Here is a 17,801-nt window from a genome sequence, read left to right on the forward strand (position 1 = left end):
GACTTAACTGCAGCATGTAAGAACAGGGCGGGAGGGATAAATGGAAATCCCATTTGTTGAACTTTTCAACTCTTTGATTAGCTTCTGCAATGGTTTGTTCTGAGTTTGCCCTTTGCAACGGGATCAGGATAGTTCTTCTGTCACAAAGGGAGGTTTTCATGCCACCAGTTCTGCCTCGGTGCCCTTTGGCTCCATGCTAACTGCTGCAAGTATTAACATAGCTGAGCTGATTTTGGCAACTGGACAGGGGAGGGGGGGAGTGGCGGCGGCAAGGGGAGGGGGAAGATCTCTTCCAAGTGGGTAGAAATGATATGGGAACACATTAAAGTTGATTAAACGACTTAACAAGCGGCACGCACAGCGTGGCTCTAAAGTTCGCCTGGTTGCTGTCAGATAGGCTAGTTGCTGTAGATCTTTACGTTTTGCTAATACATCCATTATCGTCATTTCCCAGTCATACATGTGTGGCTTTCTAACTGCTGGTGCAGCTTTCAGCCTGTGTCTGCCATGCAGCTGTCAGTTAGGCACACCTGCTTTAAGCCTGAGGTTCACACCCATGCACTTCCAGGCAAAGGCTTTCGGGCCTGACTTAGCTGAGAAATTGTTTTACATGACATCTGCAGCTATATAGATCTCTAATCCCACTTTATGGAAGCTTCTTGGGATTCAGCAGGGTTTTCAAAGCTTGAGAAGGTGCACTAATGTTTAAATGCAAACATGGCTGCCCAACTCTAAAATCACATCTCTCTCTCTCTCTCTCTCTCTCTCTCTCTCTCTCTCTCTCTCTCTCACACACACACACACACACACACACACTTTAACTTAATTTATTTACTTGCTTGCTTACTTACGCTCCACTTTTTCAGACAATCATTTCCTCCCAAAATGGCTTATATCAATCATAAAGTTGAAGTCCTGTCTTCAGGCTTACAAGCTAAAAAACAAAAGCAAAAAACCCATAGATATACATAGAAAAGGACACGGCATGAAAATATAGCAAAATGGTGAGCTAAGAAGCATTTATTCTTGTTTCAGACGAGGATGATCTTTTCTTGCTGGTTGCTCTTGCTTGGAGAGCAGCTGGTGCCCCCTTTGTCTTTTGACCCATGGATGAGGCCAGAGTTTTGTTTTTCTGCTTTCTTCTGCAATCCCAGGGCAACCGGAACAGAGTGCTCTTCTTGGCTGGGGGTGGGTTGAGGGTCGCAAACTCCCTTCAACTGTTCCTTCATTGGGCAATGGGTGGGGCTGGGTTCTTCTGCATCTTGCCATATTGTTGTTTCTGGATGTCAGAGAGAAGCTTCCCAGTGGCTCTTGTTTTCCTGGCCGATTGCAGAGACCCCTTCAGCTCTGCAGTTCCAGGGCAATTTTCTTTGATGAAGTTGTTACTGTTAAAGAGGCACGGATTTCTCTTGCTTACAACAGAGGACTCTTCGTCTTCAGATAGGGATGAATAATATTACTAGATTTTGGGGTGGCAACTTGCTTCTCCTTAGGCTGATGTCTACTGAAGCATTTCTAAAGGCCTGGCTGCATGATAGAAGCTCATGTATTGGTAGTGAGCTCAAGCACTTAGTCACAACATCTATGTAGGCAGGCATCTCCATGATCGATTTCCAGCCAGGCATCACCCAAACTAACCTACCTCACAGGGTGGTTGTGAGGCTAACACAGGTGGGATGTGGGAGAACAGTGTATGGTACACTACCCTGAGCTGTTTGGAAAAATGGCAGGATAAAAATGTAATACAGTGGTACCTCAGGTTAAGAACTTAATTCGTTCTGGAGGTCCGTTCTTAACCTGAAACTGTTCTTAACCTGAGGTACCACTTTAGCTAATAGGGCCTCCTGCTGCCACCGCACAATTTCTGTTCTCATCCTGAAGCAAAGTTCTTAACCCGAGGTATTATTTCTGGGTTAGCGGAGTCTGTAACCTGAAGCGTCTGTAACCTGAGGTACTACTGTAATAAGAATATATTGGTAAGAGATTATATGGCAAGAATGAATTGAAGCTTTTTTAAAAAAAATTGCCCAGGAAGCTGCATGCTAAATTGCTTGGTCTTGATGGACTGTGATAAACTGAAATCTCAAATGTTGAAGCAAAGGAATAAGAAAAACAAGCTATTCTGGCTCAGTAACCCTAAGTGAGCAATCATACTTATTACAAACCGCCTTAGGAATACCATATACAGAATTTGGCCAAGGTCAATGTAGACGGGCGCTGTACATTCTGTTCAGAAGAAGGCTCACCCGATGCCAGAGAACACTGAAATTACCAGCATTGAATTGTACAATTTATGGAAATATGTTAGAGTGCCATAAATCTGATGCTGGAGCGAAGTACAAACAACATAGAAATACTTTTGCCTTTGTAGGTGTTACAGCATGAGGTGCAGTCATGAACTCTAGATTCTGACACCCTCCAAACGTTAAACTTTAATTCCAATCAGTACAATGCAAGTTAGATGTTAACCACATTGGGTTTAGAAATCAAAAGAGTTCTTGAGTTGCACTCCCTAAAACTGTTGTAAGAGCAAAAAAAAAAAACCTTCATATTTTTATAGTCCTCTATATAGGGCTTCATTATCTTAGTAATCTCTAGAAATAACTTCAGAAATGCAGGTCAGTATTATAACCGAAATAAAAAAGAAAGTGGGGAGCATTCTCTACAACAGGAACACACAAAGTGGAAAAGAATTCTAGGCACACACGGGGAATAAAAAGTTTCATTTATAAAGTTTGTGGCTAGGGTGCAATTGCAGGAGAAAAATGGTAGATGTCCATAGAGAAATGGCAGCTGGGGTTTCAATGCATGAAGTGGCCAATTATGAATTGTTACAGCCTTTAAGGCATTCTTTCCTTTCTAAGATTTTTATTTCCTTTCACTGAATAACCACCCATCTCTTCTTGCCATTTTACACCTCCCTCGCTGAATCCCGCATTGAAAAGTCCCTTGCCCTGGAGTCCTTTCTTTTATTTTGGCAGCTTTTGTCTCCCAGTTGCGGGGTCCAGAGTCTGAGAGTGAGAGCAATGCGCTGAATTCTCTGGAATAAACCTTAACATTTTGGGGGGTGAACATGTCAGATGTGAGGGAAAACTTGGAGAGATGCTGCAAAGACCAGGAATCAGGAGGGGCTGGAATTCCAGCCAAGGAGAAACACTGGCTCCTTGTTTTGCTCAGCAGAGGGCCATCAGAAATGTGCACTAGACTTTGTCAGACTTGTGACAGGAGCTGATATTTCTGCTGAAAAGGCTTCATGTAAGGACTTTTCATGCCAGTATACAAAGGAAAGGTGGAAAAGCTCCAAACCTCGCGCAGTTTAGAAGTGTTTACTTTCTACAGCTATGAATTGTTCTGAGAACATGGAGAACTTCTTTGCAAACAGCTTAATCTTTGCAATATCGGTCGAAGCTGTTGGTTCTCGCTGTTTGGGGTCACGATCTAGAGAACCTGTTCCGCATTTAGAAATCTGCTTACACCATACAGAGCAGCTCTTTCTCCTATTCAAGCACTTTGGGCAGAAGAACCTTCCCCATTTAGAGGAAAACTCAAGCAACATACTGAGCATTTGTTCCTTGTGTTCAAGCGGTTTCAGGTGGCTAATTATTTCTCTTAACCTTGTGTTGTGCAGGAACTTTACTTATTATGTGGATACGGTAAATATGAGCAGTGCGATGCTTTGCACGCTTGACCCTCACATCTCTTAGGGTAAAGATTTCTGAATTGAATAATCCTTGCAGTAAACAGGTTAATATGAGGATTTTAAAGTTGTGATGGCCAAATAGCTGATTCATCTGTAATGTACATCCCATAACAAGGAATACAGTACATAGAAGGCATACCTCTAGACCAGGGAGGTGAACCCCACTCCCCTTTAAAAAACAAAACCTCAATTTTTTGCCTTCCAATATTTTTCATGAGTTTTTGCCTGCAGACTAGACCAGGTGAGGGGAACCTTAATCCTCCAGATGTTGTTGAACTTCAGCTCCCATCAGCCTCAGCAAGCATAACAATGGATGGTGGGATTTGTAGTTCAGCAACATCTGAAGGGTCAAAGGTTCCTCACAATTGATATAGACCAGTGTTTCCCAAACTTGGGTCTCCAGCTGCTGTTGGACTACAACTCCCATAATCCCTAGCTAGTGGGACCAGTGGTCAGGAATTATGGGAATTGTAGTCCAACAACAGCTGGAGACCCAAGTTTGGGAAACACTGGTCTAGATCAATTGTGAGGAACCTTTGACCCTTCAGATGTTGCTGAACTACAACTCCCATCATCCATCATTATGCCTGTGGATGATGTGGACCTCCAGATGTCATTCCACAATTCCTGACCATTGGCCATGCTGGCTGGGACTGATAGGATTTGTAGTCCGACAACATCTGGAGGGCCACAGGTTCTTCCTCTCTTCATTAGATGCTCTCCAGCTTTTAGTACACATTGGAATTTGTAGCAGGGGAAATAATTGCGTCATGTTTGCATTAATACAAACCAAGCAACTGCATGGCTAAAAAACAGCTTCTTATATCTCAGCATTATTTGGATTGCTTACATTCATGCTATTTTGGGTGAAGGAATAATGGCTCTTGCACTGCTACTGCTGGATTCCTTCTTCCCCTTCCTCCTCGCCTCCCTGCTGTGACGTTGAACTATAGTCACTCTTCCTACAGCTGCTTGGAAAGAGAGGACAGGAGAGCCCTTGAGTCTCAAGTTCCTCCTTTATAACAGCTTAAAGTTCTTTGTGACTCTGCAATACCAAAGTGCTCTTTCCGTCTCTTGCTCTGCATGTGCAGTTGTTGCCTTATGCTCAGCTGCATGATTCAGTACGTGCTTTGTGGGGGTGAAACTTTTGTTTGCCTTTCTGTCTCCTACGTTGCATGCAAACGACACTAGAACTTAATTGTCTCTGTTACATCCTGCTTGTCTTCTGAGGAACTTGGGGGCTGTGGAGGGAAAGTTGAGTTTAAACGGAAGCAAACACAGTTCTTTCTTTTTTAAGTGCTGTGAGCAACCTGCCTGCAGGCCTACCTGATCACCTGATATAAGTGAGCTTAAAAGGATGCTTCTGCGCATGCTAAATTTTGCTATTTCAGGGTCACTTGCCAATGCCTCACTAGGGTCTTGTGTTCTTCTGCTGAGCCTCATGCACTTCCTGTAGATTTAAGGTCGTTGTGCTATTGGGACACACAGACAAAGGCAGGTTCCGCCCATGCACTTCCCCCCAGGATTTTAGAGTGGTGATTTGGCATTGGCAAATGCAGCAGTTTCTACTACTTAGCTTTTCTGGATTTCCTCTTTCTTTTTAAAAACACTTATCTTTGCTTGGCCACATTAAATAACAGTGCACTCAATTAATTCCAAATCAGTACGGCGCCCAAACTGCAAATGACGATGACAGGCCCCACCTGCGTGTTCAAAAGTGGATCTGTCCTGCTGAGGTGGTTAGATGCAAAAGAGGACCTTCAGTAGATGTATAAAAAGAGAGGATTTCAGCTGGTATAGTTTGTCATGCAATGTCCATTTCCTGAAATTTGCTCTTCTACATAATAGTTAAATTTAATAATTTGAATAAGTTAAATTATTTATACAGTGGTACCTCGGGTTACATACGCTTCAGGTTACATACGCTTCAGGTTACAGACTCCGCTAACCCAGAAATATTACCTCGGGTTAAGAATTTTGCTTCAGGATGAGAACAGAAATCGCACAGCGGCGGCGCAACGGCAGCAGGAGGCCCCATTAGCTAAAGTGGTGCTTCAAGTTAAGAACAGTTACAGATTAAGAACAGACCTCCAGAATGAATTAAGTTCTTAACCCGAGGTACCACTGTATTATTAAATGAAGAAGCAATAAAAATACAATTAAAAATCAGTATGAATATTCAGTGCAATGGGTGTGTCATCTCCCATTTTCAGCCACAGATCCACAGACATACCATGGACCATCTGAATAAAGCTTGCAGACCACTGATGATCCACAAGCCACAAGTTTGGGAACCCCTGGGCTAGATGCTACAGAAGTGGCCTTGGCGTAGTTCCTCCTTCTCTGTTGCTGTGGCACAACACGGTCTAGCTTTATTCATTTGCTGGTGAGAGGTGGGGAGGGAGGCCCATTTAAGCATTTGATTGGATGTCTTCCTACATAATCCTTCCCAACTCACAATTGGATATGCAAGATCAATTGTTCCTTGGTGCAAACATTCAGTGCATGACAGTGGACAAGAGTGCCTTAAGATTCATCTTGGTGCCCAGGGGGGATACAGACACAAGAGGGAAGACAGGTCAAGGTGGCATTGGAGATATTTTATTGTACAAAAGCTTTAGCTTTGGCTGGAAACTTAACCATACTGTGAGCCTTTGGACCATTCTGAAGAAAACAGGAATGAGTTTGCAGGTATCTTGTAGGGCTGCAGAAGACAGGCCTGCCTGGTGATATTGCAGAGCTACTGTCTTGAGTAGATAGAACCGAGCTAGATAGATCAATAAGCTGAACTGGTGTAAAACATCTTCATATTCTGACTGCAGTGGTTCTGGGAAATGGTAATTCATAGCTACTAGTTGAGCACCCCTTAGAATGCCACTGCCAACGTGACGCAGGTGTACAGATGGCCCAGCTCAGTAGGTCAGGTTGGCATGTTCAACTATGCATCATGATATTCTAATATTCTCCGTATCTTTATATCTGGAGCTGAGTTTCCATCTGAACACCAGATTTGATCTCACACAGAATAAACCTACTTCCTGCTTTTTTTGACTTTTCCAGCTTGACCTTACCAAACCGATAGAAGATCAGGGTCCATTAGATGTGATCATACACAAACTGACGGACGTCATCATTGAAGCTGACCAAAATGACAGCCAGTCGCTGGAGCTGGTTCACAGGTTTCAGGTGAGTAACATAGTTGATACCTTGTTGTGATATATGGCGGATGCAAAGGGCAAGAAGAAGAGTCTGGTTAAGCTATCCCTCCACCTGCAAATGGCAGTCCTATGGCCTTCTGCCTGTATTGCAGAACAGCATTCAGATGTGCAAAGCAGCAGAATAGCATGTAACGTGCTGTCGCCCTTCCCTCTGTGCCCATTGCACTTTCCCAAGGTGAATTTTCCCTTCCCCTCTAGCACATTGGTAAACTTGGGTCTGCTTGAAAGTGTGAAGAGATGCAAATCTCATAGGTGAGCACTGTTCCCTTGCCAGGGTATGCATCTGCAGCCTGTGATTGTGCCAGCAAAAATGTTCAAAAGAGGAAATGCCCTGAGTTGTCTTGTGTTTAGGGTGGGGGTTGAGTGGGAATTTGATATCTTGGGACAGAACTACATGTTATGTATAGCTCTGGGAAGCTGCTACAAACAGCACCCCTATAGCTTGTAGATGTTCTGACCTTGCTCAACGTTACCGGCTGGCAGCTGTGAGAAAGTGCTCAGTTTGATTATTGTCTCAGCATGGGAGGAAGTGAGCTTAAAAGTTACAGGGGGGAGAGATTTATTTGTGGTTTTCCTGTGCCATATGTTCCTTGTAGTTGCACCTTTAGACCTAGCAGCAGTGTTGTATTGCCTACAGTTAGGTTCTTCTAGGGCTCCCCTTGTGGCCAAATGACACCCACCTGGTGTCATATGTGATGTCAGGTGTTGCGCAGGTAAGGGCAGGGCTTGGCTGAAAGGCTGTTTCTGCAGGCTCAGCCGGTTGGCAGAGTAGCACTTTGAACAGGGTTTCAGAAGACCTGGGAGGGAGTCACCTGAAGTCATTGTGATGTCAAAGTTAGCCTGTGAGAGGTTGGGATTGGACCAGAAAGAATTCTCACCATGGTCTGCAGCAGAAGGAAGAGTGAATGCAGTTAAGGAGCTAAACACAGGCATCTTTCAGAACATGTCATGTGACCTGTTCCCTTGGCTATTCCTTGCATTTCCTTTTGGATGTGCAGGTGGTACAAAAAACACCTGACGTGGATGTTGAGAATTACTGCTTCTGCAAGTCCTGAATGCAGCATTTTATGTTGCTGACATTTTCTTTCTTTCTTTCTTTCTTTCTTTCTTTCTTTCTTTCTTTCTTTCTTTCTACCTTGAGTACAAAAACTTCAAGGTGATACCTTCCTAAATTAAGAGGAGCTGTTCCAGTTAATTGGCCAGCCTTTGCATTCAAAGCAGAAGTTTTCAACCCTTAGCTCTTGCAGCTTTAAGACGTTTGCCGTCGGCTGGGTGAGCTCAGCGTATTAAATAGCTTAGCTGGAAACAAGCTTTCAGTTGTTCGGTATTGAGAGGCAAGCACCATTTTAAACAAAATAAATACAGGAGGACCTTTGCACAATGGTTGCAGCCAAGTAGCATATTTCAAATAAACAAAGCAAGAGATTTATTGTTCACAGAAACTATTCTACGCTGTACTTTAAAAGTGGATTTCTTTTCTTTAAAAGTGGAAATACGCTTTAAACTATATATAGTTTAAGTACCTTCTTGCAAGACTACTTAAACCAAGTACAAAAGTGAAGGTATTTCTGTTCTCCATAGCCCAGGACAGAGGACTTAGAGGATGTACTGTTCGTCTGCCCTGGGACTTTTGTGTTGTCTTTATTTGGGCTAATCCTCTCCCTCCCTACTGAAAACATAAGAAAACCTCTGCTGGATCAGGATAGAGGCCCATCTTGTCCATCATGCTGTTGTCACAGTGGCCAGACAGATGCCTCTGGGAAGTCCGCAAGCAGGACCCGAGTACAACAGTGTTCTTCCTACCTGTGATCCCCAGCATTTGATATTCAGAGTAAACACTACACAGATCTGGAGTAGAGTCCGTAAGATGGTTGGGTGGCAATTTGTATGCCTCCTTCTGGCAACTCCTGCAGCCAAGCTGGTGCCTAATGTATTGCTCTGCTTTCCTCTGGACCACATCAGTGAGGCTGAGAAGGTGGGTCTTGTCATCTGGGCATCCCAGGACCTCCATACACACTCCACCCAGGTGCTGCTCACCCCTGGAGGCACACTCCATTGTCTCTCGAGACAGATAGATGCCACAACAACATTCTTATTGCATGGGGACACCCTTACACACCTGACTTCTGCCTAATCAGCTCTGCAGACTTCCTTTTGGAATGGTTGGTGCAGAAGAAGTTGACTCTGGACTATGTATAAATGGCAATTCCCCTACCCCTTGTGTGCTCTGTGATGAAAAGCCTATGCCAAGCGCTGCAAGCTTCTGTGATAACTAAACAGGAGCAAGAAATCCTCATCAGTGCTTGGCAATGTAAAAACACCACTCATCTGACCTTGGAGTTACTTGACGCAACTGGGTATCCCTTGGGCTCATTACTGGATATTAAATTAAGCTGTGTACTAATTAGCAGCTACATGAATAAAATGTTCCCCCTCCTTCCTGCAGTGGAAGGGTCAGCACCAACAATCTCCTGAGGGGGTTTCTACCTCTTGAAGTGTAATTGCCGCGACTCCACATTTTAACCCTTTAAGAACTCACAGCTGTCCATGGAGTCACAGGTTAATTCTGTGTCCAAGGTGGCTGTCTACCAGCTCCATCTGGTATGCTGGCCGAGACCCTACCTGCCTGCGTATTGTCTCACCAGACATGCACTGGTTATCTACCGCTTGGACTACTGCTCTACATGGGGCTACCTTTGAAGGTGACTCCGAAACTACAATTAATCCAGAATGCGGCGGCTAGACTGGTGACTGGGAGCAGCTGCTGAGACCCTATAACACCGGTCCTGGAAGACCTACATTGCTCCCAATACATTTCTGAGCACAATTCAAAGCCCTATACAGGCTTGGCCCTGTATACCTGAAGGAGTGTCTCCACCGCCATCGTTCAGCTTTGAGAGCCTTCTGGCAGTTCCCTTGCTGCAAGAAGTGAAGCTGCAGGGAACCAGGCAGAGGGCCTTCTCGGTAGTGGCACCTGTGGAATGCCCTCCCATCAGATGTCAAGGAAATAAACAACTATCTGACTTTTATAAGAAATCTAAAGGCAGGCTACTTCCCGGAGACCCCCACCCCTCACAAGACCTTATGTCACACCTTGAGTGTTTTTTGCCTGACTGGAATGTGTCCTTTAATTCTGATGATGCCTCTTGCTTATCCCTGTTTAGGGAAGCTTTTTAAGGTTTAATGCTTTATTGTGTTTTTATATATGCTGGAAGCTGCCCAGAGCTGCTGGGGCAACTCGGCCAGATGGGCAGGGTACAAATAATTTTTTATTATTATTATTATTAGCCAGTTCCCAACATTCTGTCACTTTCTTATGTGATCAGGAGGGAGGAGCCCACAATGTAGCTATTCATATATGGTCACAATTGGCTATCGGTAGCTAGGCCAGGGATGGAGAACCTATCTGACCCTCAGAATTGTCCCCTGGCTACATACCTTCCTTAGCCTCCCAACTTCTTCCCAGGCCATCCCCCTCACCAGCCCTTTTTTCTACCTCCTTGATAGTTTTTATTTTATTTGTCTAGCTAAAATGTGTCCCTCCCAGTGCTTCTTCTTTGCTTGTATGGAGGACAGAGCCCCTCTTCTCACTGTTTCAGAGAGTCATCACCCACCAGCATTTGAAATTTGCCAGGTGCATTTTGCACATGGATATTGGCCATTTGCCAATCCAATGAAGATGCCCAGTTGCCAGGATGGCACCTGACGTCTCCACTACCTGGAGATGCATGCCTGAGGGTCCTTGGATCCTGACTATTTCCACACATCGTGCAGAATTCTATCCATTATATTTTATCTGCACAATCAGAATGAATTTCAGGAACCATAAAGTCATATTGAAAAAGCTGACTCCAAAATGGCAACTAGGCATTCCGTTTTGGTGACTGTAACCCTGGTTTAAGGTGCCATTTGACACCTAGCTTATATATCTGAGTTTCTAACACTGTCACCTGCCCCCACCTGGGAACTCAGTTGCAAAAGGTGCTTTAGGGGGATAGAAGATTCAGAAGAAGTCTCCTGCCTGCTCCCTTTCCAGTATCAGGAGCATCCTCTGAGGAGGGGTTTCCTTCCCTCTGGGTGCATGCAACCCAACAGCAATATACAAGTGATTGGATTCACAATTGTAATTTATGAAGCACCTTAGAATCTAGGTAGTGTGCAATAGTTGTATTAAGAAGAGCAAACGCCCATAACTTTTCTTTAGAAGAGCCTTTGTGGAGAGAGGGGAAGACTGTGGTTCAGTGGTACAGCACCTGCTTTGCATGGGATAGCTCAGTTGCATAGTACTCTCAGGCTCATGGGTTTGAGCCCCATGTTGGGCAAAAGGATTCCTACATAGCAAGGGGTTGGACTAGAATGACCCTTGTGGTCTCTTTCAACTATACAATTCCATGCTTCTATGAAGATCTCTGCTTCAGTTCCTGGTGTCTCCAGGTAGAGCTGGGGAAAGCTCCTGCTTGATCCCTGCAGAGATGCTTTGAGCAGTACAGATCTAGGTGGACCAGTGGGTGACTCAAGGCAACTTCCTATGTTCCTTTGAGTACAAGGAAGATGGAGAGGCAGAGATCAGATGTCAAAGGCTTGGTAGCAAAGGTAAGTTTTCAGAGGCTGCTGAAACGTGTGCAAGGAGGAGGAAGCACAGACTGTGCAAGTTCCAGAGAAAAGGGGGCAGGAACAGAGAAGGGGCGAAATAGAGGAAGCAACCTGAGGTTTAACCAAGAGGAACGTTATCAGTAGACTCAACCAAAACAAGAAGGCAAATGGAAGAGAAAGAAGCAGAGATAGATAAAAGGAAGTGAAGAGATTTTTAAAAATGAACAAAAAGAAGCAGCAGCAACTTAAATTGGAACAGCTAAGGAAATGGAAGCAAATGAATAGAATTCTCTAACGAAGGGGAAACGTGGGAGAAAGGAGATCCAGGGTGAAGGTGAGAGAGATGCCAATCAGAAAGAAGAGAGAAAGAAGAGAGAGTAATCGAGCCACGAAAGAATAAAATAACAAGGCACTGTTAGGAGTAGAAGACAAAAGCACAGAATAAACTCAGGCTTGCTAGAGAGGTTAAAAGCAACAAAAAAGGCTTTTATGGGTATGTTCGTAGCAAAAGGAAGAACAAAGAAACAGTGGGGTCACTCAGAGGAGAAGATGGTGAAATGCAAACAGGGGACACAGAAAGGGCTGAACTCCTCAATGCCTTCTTTGCCTCAGTCTTCTCTGATAAAGAAAACAATGCCCGACCTGAAGAATTTGGAGCAAATGATTCAGCAGAGGAAACACAGCCCAGAATAACTAAGGAGATAGTACAAGAATACTTGGCTAGTCTAGATGTATTCAAGTCTCCAGGGCCAGATGAACTACATCCAAGAGTATTAAAAGAACTGGCAGATGTGATTTCAGAACCACTGGCACTCATCTTTGAGAATTCCTGGAGAACAGGCGAAGTCCCGGCAGACTGGAGGAGGGCAAATGTTGTCCCTATTTTCAAAAAGGGGGAAAGAGAGGACCCAAATAATTACCGCCCAGTCAGTCTGACATCAATACCAGGGAAGATTCTGGAGCAGATCATTAAGCAAACAGTCTGTGAGCACCTAGAAAGGAATGCTGTGATCACCAATAGTCAGCATGGATTTCTGAAAAATAAGTCATGTCAGACTAACCTGATCTCGTTTTTTGACAGAATTACAAGCCTGGTAGATGAAGGGAATGCAGTGGATGTAGCCTACCTTGATTTCAGCAAGGCATTTGACAAGGTGCCCCATGATATTCTTGTAAAGAAGCTGGTAAAATGCAGTCTTGACTATGCTACCACTCAGTGGATTTGTAACTGGCTGACTGACCGAACCCAAAGGGTGCTCATCAATGGTTCCTCTTCATCCTGGAGAAGAGTGACTAGTGGGGTGCCACAGGGTTCTGTCTTGGGCCCGGTCTTATTCAACATCTTTATCAACGACTTGGATGATGGACTCAAGGGCATCCTGATCAAATTTGCAGATGACACCAAACTAGGAGGGGTGGCTAACACCCCAGAGGACAGGATCACACTTCAAAACGACCTTGACAGATTAGAGAACTGGGCCAAAACAAACAAGATGAATTTTAACAGGGAGAAATGTAAAGTATTGCACTTGGGCAAAAAAAATGAGAGGCACAAATACAAGATGGGTGACACCTGGCTTGAGAGCAGTACATGTGAAAAGGATCTAGGAGTCTTGGTTGACCACAAACTTGACATGAGCCAACAGTGTGACACGGCAGCTAAAAAAGCCAATGCAATTCTGGGCTGCATCAATAGGAGTATAGCATCTAGATCAAGGGAAGTAATAGTGCCACTGTATTCTGCTCTGGTCAGACCTCACCTGGAGTACTGTGTCCAGTTCTGGGCACCACAGTTCAAGAAGGACAGTGACAAACTGGAACGTGTCCAGAGGAGGGCAACCAAAATGGTCAAAGGCCTGGAAACGATGCCTTATGAGGAATGGCTAAGGGAGCTGGGCATGTTTAGCCTGGAGAAGAGGAGGTTAAGGGGTGATATGATAGCCATGTTCAAATATATAAAAGGATGTCACATAGAGGAGGGAGAAAGGTTGTTTTCTGCTGCTCCAGAGAAGCAGACACGGAGCAATGGATCCAAACTACAAGAAAGAAGATTCCACCTAAACATTAGGAAGAACTTCCTGACAGTAAGAGCTGTTCGACAGTGGAATTTGCTGCCAAGGAGTGTGGTGGAGTCTCCTTCTTTGGAGGTCTTTAAGCAGAGGCTTGACAACCATATGTCAGGAGTGCTCTGATGGTGTTTCCTGCTTGGCAGGGGGTTGGACTCGATGGCCCTTGTGGTCTCTTCCAACTCTATGATTCTATGACATTTCAGGCTGATACCAGTATGGTTTTCTTTGCTGGGGCTGAAAGGAGTGGGAGTGGGGGGAGAGTTGGAGGACTCACAGTTCAGCATTTGGAGGAAAAGGAAGAATGCAAGTATTATTCAGAGTGAGAGAAAAAAGAAGGCTCAGGTGTAGAAATAGGAAGGCGGGTGCTCAGTTTGGAATAAATTAAGCTTGAGGTAATAATACGTAAGGGACGCGGGTGGCGCTGTGGGTTAAACCACAGAGCCTAGGACTTGCCAATCAGAAGGTCGGCGGTTCGGATCCCCGCGATGGGGTGAGCTCCCGTTGCTCAGTCCCAGCTCCTGCCAACCTAGCAGTTCGAAAGCACGTCAAAGTGCAAGTAGATAAATAGGTACCGCTCCGGCGGGAAGGTAAACGGCGTTTCCATGCGCTGCTCTGGTTCGCCAGAAGCGGCTTAGTCATTCTGGCCACATGACCCAGAAGCTGTATGCCGGCTCCCTCGGCCAGTAAAGCGAGATGAGCGCTGCAACCCCAGAGTCGGGTTAATAATACGTAACTTAATAATACGTAACTCTGCTGGAACGTACCAAAGGACCACATAGCTGAGCATCTTGTTCTCTAATTGTGGATAAGCAGATTCCCATGGGAATCCAACAAATTTTCCAGGGCCCCAGGTTACAGTTACATCAGGCCACCACCTTGATGAAGCTAAGCTTGACTGGCTCTGGTTAGCGTCTGGATGATTGACTCCTTGGGTCCTACACGTATTCTGCCCTGGGTTTCATGATGGCAAAAGTGGGATATAAATGTAAGGAAGTAAATAAATAAAATAAAGAGCAGAAACTGAGTGCAATAGCACTCTTCCACTCATATTCCTTAGCAACTGGTATTATTGGAAATATTACAGCCTCAGTTTTGTTTTCTTGAACAGAATTTGTATGCCGCTTAATTGTAAACAACAACAATCCTCTAAGCGGTTTTGACTAGTAGCCATTCATAGCCTTATTCCCCATGAATTTGTCTAAGCCCCTTTAAAGCCATCCACGTTGGTGGTCACCACCAAATCTTGTGGTAGCTAATATAATGAGAAGACAATTCAGTCAAAAAGTAAACAAGATAAGCCAGGGGCAAGGAAGCTTTTCTGGTCAGTAGGCCAGATTCTTATCTCCCCACTTCCGCTGGGCCAGATTTGATTGGTGATCAATGAGGTAAGCAGAGAAATTAGAAAAAGTTCCCTCCCTCATCTTCTGCTCCTGCAGTGGTACCCAATATTTTGCCAAAGCCATGGAAGTGAAGCATCCCACATATTCTGTGGCCCTTCTCATTTCTGGCTGCTGTCCTTCAGTCCCTGTCACTGAGAAACAACACAGCGGCAATCTAGTGCAAATTTAATAGAGAAAGAAATGCAATGGGAACCCTGAGAGATAAGAATGAAATGAGAAAGCATCAAAATCCAGCGGATGCTGTGATAGGATTCAAATAGGAAGATCTACTGAATACAGTGGTATTTTGGGTTACATACGCTTCAGGTTACATACGCTTCAGGTTACAGACTTCGCTAACCCAGAAATAGTGCTTCAGGTTAAGAGCTTTGCTTCAGGATGAGAACAGAAATTGTGCTCTGGCAGTGCGACAGCAGCTGGAGGCCCCATTAGCTAAAGTAGTGCTTCAGGTTAAGAACAATTTCTGGTTAAGTACAGACCTCCGGAACGAATTAAGTACTTAACCCGAGGAACCACTGTATATGAAACTAATAATAAAACTTCCGTTTTATTCAATAGAGTATAAAAATTAGAGGCATAATACTACTACTCCTACTCCTACTACTCCTACTAGAACCCCCACCCACCCAAAGTAATGCAAATGGTCTGTGAAGCTGTTGAATTGCTTTCATTCAGAAAAAAAGAAAACATTTTCCAAAACCCACTTCATACACCGTAGCCTGACTATTCTCTGGCTTGCTTTTCTTCACATAAGCCCTAGTAGATGTTTGCTCTTTTTAAATTAGATTCTGAGGATGGCATATTTCGTTTCCAGATATAATTGCACACTTATGTGACACCCAGGCCGTTGGACAGCTTGTATGCAATTCTTATTGTACTCTTGGGCATGTTCAAGAAGGTGCTCTGCATGCGCTATCATTACAAAAATGCTTTTAGCTCCATGAGCAGTTCTTTAGAGGCTATTGATTTTATCTTTGCTTAAAATGCACATTACGGAGAGCAGCTTCAGCTGCGTTAGTTCACTTGCTATTCATGCCCTAGTATTGTGCTCCATGCCACTTTCACTCAGATGCTCAGACATAATGGCCTTTCGTTTAACTTTGTCATGATTAATTTATTTACATTTTGCTGTGGCTTTAGCAACATAACATGGCCTTCTGTTGTAGCTATCAAACTTGGCTGCATATGTAAGAATATACAGTGGCACCTTGGGTTAAGTACTTAATTCGTTCTGGAGGTCTGTACTTAACCTGAAACTGTTCTTAACCTGAAGCGCCACTTTAGCTAATGGGGCTTCCCACTGCTGCCGTGCAATTTCTGTTCTCATCCTGAAGCAAAGTTCTTAACCTGAAGCACTATTTATGGGTTAGCGGAGTCTGTAACCTGAAGCGTATGTAACCCGAGGTACCATTGTACATATATGTAAAAATTTGTGTCCAGCTTAATGAACAGTCACTGCTCTTTCTTACAAGCTGTTTTGAACAATGTATTTATCCATTGTAAAAGTACAGATAAATGCCCTAGCCTTTGCACGTTACCCTAAGTGGAAATGCATGCTGGGTCATATTGTGTCTGGTTGACCTTGCTTTGGCTGTAGGTTAACTAAGAATAAAGTTCCACAGAAACCATGTTTACTAGTGGCCCTTGTTCACCAGCTCTCCTGCTTTTACGGAGTTGAAGTTATCAGCCTGCTGTGAAGAATTCCACATGATCCTTTTTTATATGAAAAAGGGGGAGGGAATGAAGTCACATAGGAATTTAATTTAGAAGGCATATTCCTTATAGTATTTCTAGGCAAGCCAAAGATCATGAGAGGGAGGCTTGGAGACAGAAGTTCATACATACCAGCTTTGTGAGGGAGACATTTTATTGCCAGGCTGGGTAGCTATCTCATCTATAAAAATTTCAAGACGACAGTTTTGCACAGATTTTAACAAAGCTAATAGCATGTAATGCAAGGAGTTATAGATTTCATTTATTATCTTCCCCATGCCAGGTCCAGATTAACATTATAATGCCCATCACCCTTTGCCCTTATTGCACCCCTGAAAAATGTGCTCCTGCAGAAAGACTCCAGTCTTTCTGCAGAATGGCAGGATAAGAAGGGATACTGACAGTCTGACATTGATTGTAAGGCAATGGGAACTAGCCAGATTCTTAGGCTGGATGGTGAGAGAGAGCCTGTTACCCTTCAGATAACAGACTTTGGGAACTCGTTTAAAGGTGTAACAACTTGAACAACCCAATTCTGTGTTTGCACAATCCAATTCTGACTTAAATTCCTGGGATATGCGTGACCTTCGGGCATCTGCACCCAGGCCCTTTGCTTCCACATCACACCTCCCTTTTTGAGACTGGGGCAACACACCAGGAAATTGCAGTTGGCACGCCTCTTGCGGTACAAAACGTCTTATGGAAGCAGTGGCAATAGGCCCTCCAAGATACTGGGGATTGGGCAATTGCCCAATGGCACTGATCCCTAAGGCCAGCTTTGCCGATGCTTCTTTTGAAGAAGCACATTTCCTATTGCACTCAAAGAGAGGGAAAGAAGGGAGAAAAACATTTTTTAAAAAAGTTCAGTCATCTGATATTTTTATTTGTAATACGCTCTCAGAAAACACGTTGCTGTGGGCACTGAAGATTTTGTACAATTTCTTTACTGGTTTGCAGAAAATCTCCCCCCTTCTAATTAAGAAGACTTTGCAAGATGGCAGAGTGGAGTATGATGTTGTTGTTGCTGTTGTTGCTGTTGTTGCTGTTGCTGTTGTTGTTGTTATATTTCACTCACCCTTCCTCCCAAAGGAGTCCAGGACAGCAAACA

The 17,801-nt window shown here is 44.2% G+C and overlaps 1 protein-coding gene across 2 annotated transcripts in view; it reads left to right on the forward strand.

The window, feature by feature from the left end:
• Positions 1–17,801, forward strand: part of ITPK1 (inositol-tetrakisphosphate 1-kinase) — a 121,859-nt gene that overhangs the window by 65,104 nt on the left and 38,954 nt on the right. For both annotated transcript variants that reach the window (XM_053376406.1, XM_053376414.1), the window contains exon 3: positions 6,761–6,886. In XM_053376406.1, the coding sequence (XP_053232381.1) occupies positions 6,761–6,886 (126 nt within the window). The remainder of the gene's footprint in view (positions 1–6,760; positions 6,887–17,801) is intronic.

The sequence above is a fragment of the Podarcis raffonei genome, chromosome 1, assembly GCF_027172205.1.
Source record: "Podarcis raffonei isolate rPodRaf1 chromosome 1, rPodRaf1.pri, whole genome shotgun sequence".
NCBI classification, from domain to species: Eukaryota; Metazoa; Chordata; class Lepidosauria; order Squamata; family Lacertidae; genus Podarcis; species Podarcis raffonei.